Here is a 12,188-nt window from a genome sequence, read left to right on the forward strand (position 1 = left end):
CCGACTCTGAGTCTTTCCGTGGGGTCTTCTTTGAGACGTCTGTAATTCCTTTCATCTGATAGTAGTCTTAGGCATTCTCGCCTGTATTGTTCTGTGTCTTGTACAACGATCCCTCCACCTTTATCTGTTGGTTTGTCGATAATACTTCTGTCATTGGCCAGGGTTCTAATGGCCTCATGTTCTTGTTTCGATGTGTTATGAAACGCTTTCAGGCTCGTTGGATCCATTTCTCCAATTTCTTTCAATACTGCCTTCTCGAAAGCCAGTAATTCGACTGGAAGGGTGGCTGCAGGGGGTGTGAAGGCTGATTTTACACGTAGATCTGTATCGCCTTTTGTGTTTCAATATTTTCTTTGTCAAAAAATATCTTCAGTTTCATTTTCCTGATGAATTTGTTTATTTCACAGCTTAGTTGGAATGTATCCAATGTTGGTGTGGGCACGAAACAAAGACCCTTTTCCAAGATTCCTAGTTGTATTGGGGATAGAGGGGAGCTAGATAGGTTTACCACTAGACTCTGTTGTTGCTGGTGCACGATTGTTCCGGTGGCCCTATGCTCCTTGTGTGGCTCCATGCTGTCTCCAGTGGTTGGGCCCATTGTATCTGTTGTCCTCTTTTCGGTTTGCCTCTTGGTGTCCCTCTGCCGTGTCCTAAAAAAGGAATCTGTGGGGTAGGCTCCCAGTATGGGTATGGTTGGGGTTGGTATTGGGGTGGGCCGTAGAAGTATGGTGGGTTTTGGTAATTTCTGGTATTTATTTTCTTTGAGTGTCATTTCGAACTCGGTCATTGTTTTGTTGAGCTCGCCCAGCCTTCTTTTTAATTCTGCTGGTGTTTGATAGGTTTTTAGTTTGATCTCTAAAGTGTGTATTTCATCTTTCATTGTATTCGAGAGGCGTGTCGCGGTTTTACTAATCAACACAAGCCAGTCTCTTGTACAATGCCATGAAATAAGCGACCAGTCTTTCTTGAAAGCTTTATCTTGTTGGAAGTTACAGGTCACACTGACGGAGGGATGCCGAGAACATTAAGATTTACCTCGTTTTCTCTCCTAACAGGAACCTGATTTGGTGGTTATTTAAAACAGATCCAGCAGAGAGAAAATACTCTAATCCTAACGTGATTGGTGTTTCTGCCACTTTTCTCTCCTCATTTTTAGGGTCCTACAGGCCCCTCCACCCAGACAGACCATGGGGCATATTAGTTCTACCATATAAGTATGTTGATATGTCTATATGTTTGTACAATGTTACATGTTGAGTGTGTGTTTACTGTCGCAAAGCTTGTCCAGGAAGATGAGTGTTTTTAAAAGGTGGTGGATTTTAGAAGGTGCTGTTTTGTAACCAGTTCCGTTTTCTCTAGACTGGAGATTTGTGTGATAACATAAAAACAAGCACTACTAACTGTTCCTTTTTAATAAGATTAGATCACTCTTATTTTATTTTGAAAGGCACTGACAAGATGAGTGTGCCAAAACGCGAATACCAGCACCTGCCCATTGAGGCAGGATGTATTTTTCTAACCTGCTTTTCTTTTTCTCTAATACAGATACTACGTGTTCATCAATAACCGTATGTATATGACCAAGTGCGCTCAATAGGCGCACGTTATTAGTCTAATTTTTCACCTTAATTTAGGTTTTTGCACGGAGTGGTACACGTGGGGCTGGATCCCATGCTGTCCTGAAGAAGAGGTTAGGGGATACCTCGAAACATGTTGACAAAATAATAGGCAATATAACCACATAACAGTTATATTTGTCCTGTTATTAACCCCTTTTTATCTTACCAGCTAGGAGTAGGAATAAATTGTTAACTCACTAGTTAGGCATTTTTAACTAACACCAACACCACTCCCCCAACACTGCACAACACATAGTTTCACACAAAAAAGTGCTCCTACGTAAATCTCGCAAGTCGTAGCACGCCCCAAGCAGTAGATGCTTGGGATGGCCCCAGTGATGAAGCATGTCACCTAGGGGCAACCCTGGGTAAGTGAGGGGACTCTAGAAAAGCATTTTTTCTTTTCTAAATTGTTGAGGATCACCAATTTGGTGAACCCACTGTCTGTTGACTTAGGCTAGTTTCTCATGATCCATTATATATGGATCAATTGAGTGTACTTTAATGATATAGGAGGACGAACCCAGCCTGAACCTCCTTCTCCCTCTTATTCTGACACAGATTGCATGGTCATCCAATCCTTGGCCTTTCTGCAGTGTGCACACAGTGATGGTCACATGTACCATTTGTGATTATTTATAAAAAAAATAATTACTAATTTATATCAAACTATCAACAGACACACCATAAACAATTAGGTCTGGGTTTTAGGCATATGATGTTGTTGTGATCTGTGTAAATGCTATAGCAGAAAACTCCAGCACCTTAAAGCTGGTCAGTCAGCATGCTATGTAAATCATAGGATTGCAGTTCACATGTAGCCACGTCCTTAATTACTTGGGTCACTCTACTTATATCACTGTGTAGGCAAAAACCTAATGAGGAACAGACGGCTAATGCTAAAAGCTACCTTGTAGGCGAGAACAAAAAATGGTGATGTTGTAAAACTATAGTCCATGAAGACAAATGTAAAACTCGTGGAGGAGAAGCCAGGCACAACCACCCTGCTCGTCTGCGGCATCTCTGGGAGGGCAGGAGCACGGCTGGTACTACATATCAGTGGGGAATGCACATGAGTGAAAACTCTGAGGGTCTTACCTCCACAGTGACATCCCAGGCTGTAATTGTAGATCCTGGGGCTCTTGGTGCCACCGCTCTCCTTTAGAAATCGAGCTATGGTATCGGTACCCTGGCAAAATTGACCCAAAAGTTGTGCAGGTCATTTGCTCCCTGGCGAAGCAGATCCAACTATTGTCACCTTCTCAGGGACTCGAGTGCAAAGGGAGAAACACAGCTGAGAGATTGCATCGTGAAGCATTAGGGGGGAGGGGGATGGTTGGAAGCAATATGAGGGCAGAATCGCGGACATTGGGGCTCAGAAAAAGCAAAATGAGGCCAGAGGCTTAAACACCAGGACATGGGTGGGGGTAAGCAGCACTTAAGACTGAAGCAAACTAATGGGGAGAGCGCAACATGAGCACGTGGGGAGGAAACTAATTGGATAAGGGAGCAATTGTAGCAGGCAGGGGAGAAGCAAATGGACAAGAGAAAGCACAGCACGAAGGAGGAAAAAGAGCAAACTAGCAAGCCAGCTGTAAAACACGTGCACTCTCGTGGAGTGATTAAACAAAAAGAACATTGCAGTGGAAGGACACAAATAATGTGTCCGTGCTACGGGGGGGGGGGGGGGGGGCAAACGCAAGAAGAGAAAGAAAGCCCTTGCAAATGAATACATCCGAAGCAAGCAAACTAGTTTGGCAGTGCAGTAAACCAGTGGTGGGCTCTAACCCCAGTGTAAGCTACCAGTAAGTCTCAAAACAGACCACACATTTGCTGTCTAGTGTGCAAGATCCAAAAAAAGACCAAGCAATTTACATTTTTATAGTTTGGTTGAGACACCCTTACTCAAACACATTTTCCTGCGCTCAGACGAGGCCACATAATTGATTGTCCAGTAGATCTGTAGCTTAATTTGCATACATGTAGACTAGTTTATAGTTCATTGTTTTTACGATAATGCAGTGGGAAAATGTGTTTATCTGTGTTATGTAGACTCTTCTGATAAATGAATTAAATATATGCTATTTTCTTTGGTTAGGTTCTTTTATTCCCATACTGAGCATGTATTCAAATCCAGTAGCAAACTATGTCAAATAAATGCAGGCATCATGCTTAATCTGTCCAAATGTGGAATTGTATTTCTAGATGTGCTGATGCATTTTAGCACAAATAAGCCACGTATCTGTAGGTTTATTTTCAATTCCTCTTTTTCTTCTTTCAGAGCTATGAAGACGACATGTCTTGTCATCCAGAAAACGTCCGCTGGAAGCGGTGGAGTTTCGAAAATGCTGCCTCCCTCCTCTCCCGTCGCTTCCCAAGTAGTCATATTTGGGTTGTGAGGTCGTCGCGCATGCATTTGCATAAATTCAGCTGCTATGATAATTTTGTGAGGAGCAACCTGTTTGGCGCCCCAGAGCACAGCGCCGGCTATGGTGCTTTTAAGCATCTATATGCCTTGTTGGTGAATGCCTTTATTCTAGCAGAAGGCATTGTTTCGTCCCCAAAAGCAACATATTTTGTCACCAAGGATAAAAGGTCTCCTGCGCCCTCAAGTGTGCATACTGAATTTAGTACAAATGGCTGCCCGCACGAAAAGGAAAATAATTTAAATTACCCTATTGTATCTTTGGGTTCGCCGTCTGTCAAAGGTTCTGTGTCGTTCACATTGATTGGATTCAGTAAAGGCTGTGTTGTTTTAAACCAGTTGTTGTATGAACTAAAGGAGGCAAAAACTGACCCTAACTTAGAAGCCTTCATATCCAATATAAAATCAATGTATTGGTTGGATGGTGGGCACCCCGGAGGAGGCAATACCTGGGTTACCTGTCCTGATATATTGGAAGGATTTGCAGAAACTGGGATTTTGGTTCACACACACGTTACGCCATACCAAGTACATGACACAATGAGGTCTTGGATTGGCAAAGAGCACCGGTTATTTGTACAGATCCTCCAAGAATATGGCGTGCCAATTAATACCCAGCTCCACTTTGCAGGCGAAGTCCCATCTTTGGATAACCATTTCAAAGTTCATGAAGTGTTCTAAGTGGATTACCATTGTGCTTTTATCAGGAATACTTTCAGTGCTAGCACAGCCAAGTGTATACACAGCCAAATCCATTCCAGCAGAGCAACTTTTCTGGATATACCCTGATGGTCAGCTGTCTTTTCTGTTTGACCACTTACAATGGCATCACTACACTTTGTTCATTTTTGTGTAACACCTTTATAAGCATGCTTACTGTTCTCCACTGAACCACGTGCAATGAAAGTAGTATGGGAGTTCAGTATTACAGTTGAGGTATCTTCTCGAGTGTGGAATTCTACAAGAAATCTATGCATCTTCTACAGAGCACCTAAGGGACAGCACGTGACATCTTGCACGGTTGGCGATGCAACAATGTTCTTGAACTACAGAAAGGGAAGGAGCCGTAAAAGGACAACCGTTTTTGTGTCCGACTGTTTTGAAAAGATTGTAGAGGCCTGCCGTTTTATTGGCAACCAAGTAGGCATCCTCCTTAAGTGGCCAGTTAAAAGGGTTTCATTTGAGCCAGTTGTATTGTGGAAAATATGGATATGCAAGTGTACTTTCTTTTAAAACTTGTTTTGTTAGGGAGAGAAATTGCTGTGGCAGATGAACGACCGTAGGATGGCATAATTTCTCGTGGGCTTGTGTTTCTTGGAAAAACTACAATATTGATACACAAGCAGAAAAATGGTACAGAAATTTAGAAATGACATTCCTTACCGCTTATGCCTTCAGAAAGATATGTAAACTGCTTAGTCTTTAAATACACATTGCCCGTGCTGCATTAAATGTCCGCTGGTAACGAGGTGTTCCCATTCCTAGCAAAAGGAGAACCAACCATCTTGTACACTGATGCTGCCAGAGCCAGCCTGGCAGTTATTTTGACGGCTATTGCATTGTTCATGGCCAAAGCAAAGCCATAAGGTTTATAATAAGGTATTTTACGCACTTTAACTAATCCAGAGCTTGCATCATGCAGAATTATCAAAGTCTAAATCGGCCTTCTTCCAGTTAGCTACATTATTTAATATTTCCATCAAACAATATGAAACAGTAAGATTAAATATTACGTTTATTTAAACAATGCCCTTTTTGAGTAATAGTTCGACAGTGCTATATTCCGTTAATTTCAAAGAGGGGCAACACTCCATGTTGATGATAGTTGTGTTAAGAGCAGAGTGATGCAACCTGCAAATGATTTCCTTCTCAACAATTGACTAGTTCACAGCCTGAGCAGGGTGGTTGGCTGGTTGAAAGTGATTGAGTAATTTCATAAAATCTTTTCAAATGTAAGTTGGTTGGGATGTCTTTCAGTAAAACCTTCAATTTGTTCAAACGTGGGAAGCATAAGCGTTTCTTTGATGTGGAAACTGAGTGGACATAATCTTTTGAAATGTAAAATTAGAAGTTCGAGTTACCCATATTTGCTATGCAGTAATTTCAAAGGGGGGAATACAGCAAATGAGTACGGCTCATGTGTGTTGCCTAAATGTAATCGGGAAAGTTTGAAACCGCCCCGAATCCTGTTGGTGCAAGTATTTATGCGCCATGTATGCATTTACAGCAGACCCTGCTCATAGATTCAGTGAACTGAAACTTAGTCTTGGCATTCCTCATGCATGAGATGGTGTTCTGGTTTTACTTGGAATGCCTACACCTGGTCATAGTTCAAATGGAAGGTACTGTTTCAGATTGAAATAACAGACGTTTGGCAAAGCTAGCTAACGGCAGATAGTTGATGTCCATGAGTATCACTGGTACTTTCAAGGTAAAGGCAAGATTGCTAGAAAAAAGTGTGTTTACAGCCCTTAATGGTATTACAGAGTAACTGACACTTCTGTTTTTAATGGGCCACATTTTATTTACGCAGTTAATATTGTTCCTCTCTGCTAGAGGCTGGAAATGTTACACAATGTGTTGATTGAAGGGTATGTACGCAGTTGAACAATGAGATGCACAAGTGTTTTGTAACCGTTCATATTCAGTCATAAAGAACTGTTGTCAGACTCCTAGCACCGATGGTTGTTCATGACAGGCACCATTTGTGTATATGATCGTTTTACTTGAGCATCCCAACTCTCCCTTTCTCAGCCTTTGAGTACCCTCCCAACTTGTGGGGCTAAGAACTGTTTATAAAAGTTAGCAGTGGTGCCAAACCCCTGCATTTCTATCACACATGACTGGGCATGTATATATGACAACAAATCCTTTGCCCGTGTGCTCCCTTTGCAGTCCCCCCCCCCCCCCCCCCCACACCCACCCTTTCTATTTTCTGATTGGTGGTGTTGTGATTTATTCTTTCTTCTTTGATGTGCGCCTGAATGCTTGGAGTTCATGTAATGTACAACATGCAGTTTCTACAAGGTGTAAATCATTATTTGTGATGTTTGCAATTTAACAGTCCAACAGTATGACAAAATGGTACGTTACCGCACCAGCACAGTAAATGAGTATGACAACAATGGTACGGTAAATCAGTACTCCCAGTAATCATTAACATTATATCCTATAATAATACACAAATGTTAATTGTATGCAGTATGACACAATATGCACCATCCTTTTTTAGCCACTGCTGCCTCTAGTTCTCGCCCATTCCATTCCATAACCGCTCCTCCAGGTTTCTCCCACCTTATGAGCCATACTTAGGCCAGTAGTCGGTGATCATCTGCTAATTGCCCTCTAGGTCGCAGGGCTCCCCTGAGTGTCGCTCCCATCATGTTGGCCCTGCAGGAAAGCCTGAAGCATGACCGGCCAGCACGCTATGCCCACCACATCCCTTTATACTAATTTTAGTCTTTCTGCCAGCACCCACTTCTCTAAATTCCGGTGCCATTTAGTAAGCGTAGAGCCCCACAAAGACAGCCAGTGTATTGCAGTCTGTCTCTTGGTAAGCCTAGGGTTGCAGATCTATGCTGTATTTTGCTGTGTTTGGGCTCGGGCACTGTACCCAGCAGGTATTGTTGAATAGTTGCCATGAGTCTAATGTGAGTCACCCTCTCAAACTGCAGCACCACCTTTCTCCAGCAGCTTACTACATGTGTTTGTTGTGCAGAAATGCAGTTCCCTTGCTCATCGTGATGTGGACACTCGATGCACCCAAGCTGTCGCCCACTCTGCATCTGTCTGTGGGCTATAGGTCGTCATCGGTGCTAGGGATCTGTCACTTTTCAGTGCTGTATAGAGCTGTGACACTATCTCCTTCCCTCTCCGGAAGAATCTTCAGGGTGGCAGAGGGGTCCAGCATCTCCGAGAAGCGGTCCACACCACCTGGGCTATGCATGCCAATTTGGTGAAGTGCAAAAGCCGCCCGGTCCAATCCTGAACATCTCGCGCTCCTCTTCAAGTGTTATAAACTTGGTCCCCGGACACCAATCTCCCACCCCCATCCTTCCACGCCGTCAGCGACATTTTTTCCCGTATGCACTTGAACGGTTGTAACCAGTCGATCGGGAGTGCCCTGCAGAAGAGTGATCATCCCAGCACTCTCATAACTGCTGTTTACCAGACAGAGACTTATTCGAAGTGTTTGTGGGAGCTGATGAACTCCTCATCAGGTGGATCGTCCGAGCACCATCCGGCAGCTCCTCTCATTTGTGTGGGTTCCCAATGCGGCCCTCAGCGCACGATTTCACAGCATGCTGTAGTTGTGCAAGAGTATAACACTAATCCAGGTCTGGAAGTCCCAGGCCTCCATCCACTCTAATTTCAGTACCATTAATCGTACCCTACTTCTCTTGCCTGCCCCACCAGAAGTCTGCAACCAATCAATTACCCAAAAGTTAGATCTGCTGATCAGATAAATTGAGTTTAAAAGAAATATAGAGGCAATGTGGTATCGGGACCATTTCTGCCAGAGTCACTCTACCCATCACTGATAGCAGTAGAGATTTCCAGAATTGTATGGAGACTGAGCCCCTGTAACATCTTGCACAGGTTATGCGTGTAGTGTGAGGCTGCTGTGTGAGTAAACACCCCTAAATACCAAAATGCTATGTCCTCCCATTTAAGACCTAGTTCAGGCAGCCACAAATGCTCCACATCCACCAGCGAATATAGCTAGATTTTGTGTTTGTTGATGTATAAGCCCGACACCTCAGCAAAGGCACCCCAGTACCTGCAGGAGTATAGATACCGATTCTCTTGGTCATGTGAAATTTATCAGAGCATTGTCACACATCAGGACACTGCATGCACCCCACAGTTTACACGTATGGTTCCATATTATGTCTCAGCTAGATCACCCATGGTTCCATCGCAATTGCAAAGAGTAGGGGGCAATAACAGCCCATCCTGGTGCCCTTTCCCACTATCCAGCTGCTAGATGTTCAGCCACCTGACTGAACCCGTGCAGCTCGGTCTCCGTATAATAATTGGATCCAGTGGCGAAAATTCCATTGCCCTAAAGACCTCAAATATTGTAGTGTAGTTCCTACATCCCTGATAGGCTCTGCGCATTGGAATAACATACACTATAGATTTGACATAGGACTAAGGTCAGTATGTCTCTATCGAGTATAATAAACTTAATTACTTGTGTGTGCCGGCTAACTCAGAGGACACTAGAAACTTCTCGAATATACAAGAAGGGATTAGTCTCTGACAACCGCATAAACATGACAACTTTGTTTCCCTTTTAGAATCGGAACAATCTCAGAATCGTGGAAACAATAGATAAGTTTTACTCAGTCAATCGTGCATGCTTCGTTTCTACAGAGTTACACAGAAAAAGGGAGACTGGCGTTTCAATAAGAGGGTTTATTGAATAGTCTTATTTCTCATGCAACAGATATGAATTGCTACAATCGTAAGACAGACTGCGAAGTACAATATGTATGAGGTTAGCAGTAAGATAAAATACTACTGCAATAGCATGGTTTGTAGCTATGACATATATTAATCAAAATACATACATAAATGACCTAATGCTAAAATGTGATACTCATCTGATGCTTCTAAATTGTTCTACCCCAGTGTACCTAACCTAAGTGCAGTACGAGGTTTGAAGTAGGTGCTGTTTCAAGTATAGCTAGCTATATTTTAGTTTAACCAAGAGTTGCCAAAAGTTTCTCTAAGTTCTAGTTGGCTTCATACCTGAGAATGAGAGAGGTTGGAATCTCTTTTCTGGACTCGATAGTCTAACCCCCCGCAAGGGAAGTCAGAGCACTGGAGCTGGATGCTCTGCGAGGAGGATGGCAGCGTCTGGTCAGTGCATCAGGCTAGAACTCGATCTCCTTCCGAACTTGCCGTGGCAATCCGCGTAGTCTGGGTTGGATCGAATCTTCCGGGAACCGCGATTTGCCAAGGCAAGTGCTGGTATATTTATACCTTGAAGGTGTCTAGGAATGCCATTATTGACGTAAAAGTCGGCAGAGGAACGTCCTGGATGAACCCCTAAGGAATAGATGTTCATGCATACTTAATGAGTTCTTGGAGAAATCAATATTCAAGCTGAGGGAAATTCCTAAAGGCTTAAGGGTCTGGTTTTCCAAGAAGTCGTTGTGACGTGGATGGATGGATGTAGGTGGCCACGCCTGTATTTGGTTTGTACGGACAATGTCTAAATAAGGTCCGGATTTCTAAGTCCAAATAAGGGCAATGTGAATTGTACCTATACAAGGACATAAATCGGGAAACCTATATACGGAATCTAAATCTGCACACAATATATATTCCCATCCTAGGGAATAAAATGCTTTTTCAATATCAAGCGATACAAAGGTGCACTTCTCTTTGTTCTGTTCCACCGGAACAGACCGAAGAGGAGTGCGCCACATGGACCCTGTGAATCTGATTCCCACTCTGAGCAGCAATTAATTAACCATAATTTTGGCAAGGATTTGTGTCTGCATTTAATATAGACAGTGGGCACTGTATGCCCATATCCGTCGGCCCTTTGTAGGGCTTTGGTACCATTACAGTGGTGGCCTGTCATAGTCTGAAGTGGTTAGTATCTTTTGCCTCCAAACAGACCTCCAGGAGCTTGTCTTCAAGGACACTAGCATATGCTTGGTGAAATTCAGAGGGGTCTTGCCCATGGGCAACGTTTGGATTGCGGCCAGTACCTTCTCAATTAGATTTCTAATTCCAGGAGCTTGTCTTCAAGGACACTAGCATATGCTTGGTGAAATTCAGAGGGGTCTTGCCCATGGGCAACGTTTGGATCGCGGAAAGTACCTTCTCAATTAGATTTCTAATTCCTGCGAGTCAATTTCCATCTGAGAGCGTATCAGACGTCGGAGAAGTTCCAGAAATGCCACTAGAAACTTCTCGAATATACAAGAAGGGATTAGTCTCTGACAACCGCATAAACATGACAACTTTGTTTCCCTTTTAGAATCGGAACAATCTCAGAATCGTGGAAACAATAGATAAGTTTTACTCAGTCAATCGTGCATGCTTCGTTTCTACAGAGTTACACAGAAAAAGGGAGACTGGCGTTTCAATAAGAGGGTTTATTGAATAGTCTTATTTCTCATGCAACAGATATGAATTGCTACAATCGTAAGACAGACTGCGAAGTACAATATGTATGAGGTTAGCAGTAAGATAAAATACTACTGCAATAGCATGGTTTGTAGCTATGACATATATTAATCAAAATACATACATAAATGACCTAATGCTAAAATGTGATACTCATCTGATGCTTCTAAATTGTTCTACCCCAGTGTACCTAACCTAAGTGCAGTACGAGGTTTGAAGTAGGTGCTGTTTCTAAAGTATAGCTAGCTATATTTTAGTTTAACCAAGAGTTGCCAAAAGTTTCTCTAAGTTCTAGTTGGCTTCATACCTGAGAATGAGAGAGGTTGGAATCTCTTTTCTGGACTCGATAGTCTAACCCCCCGCAAGGGAAGTCAGAGCACTGGAGCTGGATGCTCTGCGAGGAGGATGGCAGCGTCTGGTCAGTGCATCAGGCTAGAACTCGATCTCCTTCCGAACTTGCCGTGGCAATCCGCGTAGTCTGGGTTGGATCGAATCTTCCGGGAACCGCGATTTGCCAAGGCAAGTGCTGGTATATTTATACCTTGAAGGTGTCTAGGAATGCCATTATTGACGTAAAAGTCGGCAGAGGAACGTCCTGGATGAACCCCTAAGGAATAGATGTTCATGCATACTTAATGAGTTCTTGGAGAAATCAATATTCAAGCTGAGGGAAATTCCTAAAGGCTTAAGGGTCTGGTTTTCCAAGAAGTCGTTGTGACGTGGATGGATGGATGTAGGTGGCCACGCCTGTATTTGGTTTGTACGGACAATGTCTAAATAAGGTCCGGATTTCTAAGTCCAAATAAGGGCAATGTGAATTGTACCTATACAAGGACATAAATCGGGAAACCTATATACGGAATCTAAATCTGCACACAATATATATTCCCATCCTAGGGAATAAAATGCTTTTTCAATATCAAGCGATACAAAGGTGCACTTCTCTTTGTTCTGTTCCACCGAAACAGACCGAAGAGGAGTGCGCCACATGGACC

The 12,188-nt window shown here is 43.1% G+C and overlaps 1 protein-coding gene across 1 annotated transcript in view; it reads left to right on the forward strand.

Moving 5' to 3' along the window:
- C3_2H2orf69 (chromosome 3_2 C2orf69 homolog) overlaps positions 1-6,043 on the forward strand; it is a 49,510-nt gene extending 43,467 nt beyond the window's left edge. Inside the window, exon 2 of the mRNA XM_085648678.1 lies at positions 3,901-6,043. Within this exon, the coding sequence (XP_085504804.1) occupies positions 3,901-4,725 (825 nt within the window). The 3' untranslated portion in view covers positions 4,726-6,043. The remainder of the gene's footprint in view (positions 1-3,900) is intronic.
- The last annotated feature ends 6,145 nt before the right edge of the window (positions 6,044-12,188 follow it).

The sequence above is a fragment of the Triturus cristatus genome, chromosome 3_2 (assembly GCF_964204655.1).
Source record: "Triturus cristatus chromosome 3_2, aTriCri1.1, whole genome shotgun sequence".
Lineage (NCBI taxonomy): Eukaryota > Metazoa > Chordata > Amphibia > Caudata > Salamandridae > Triturus > Triturus cristatus.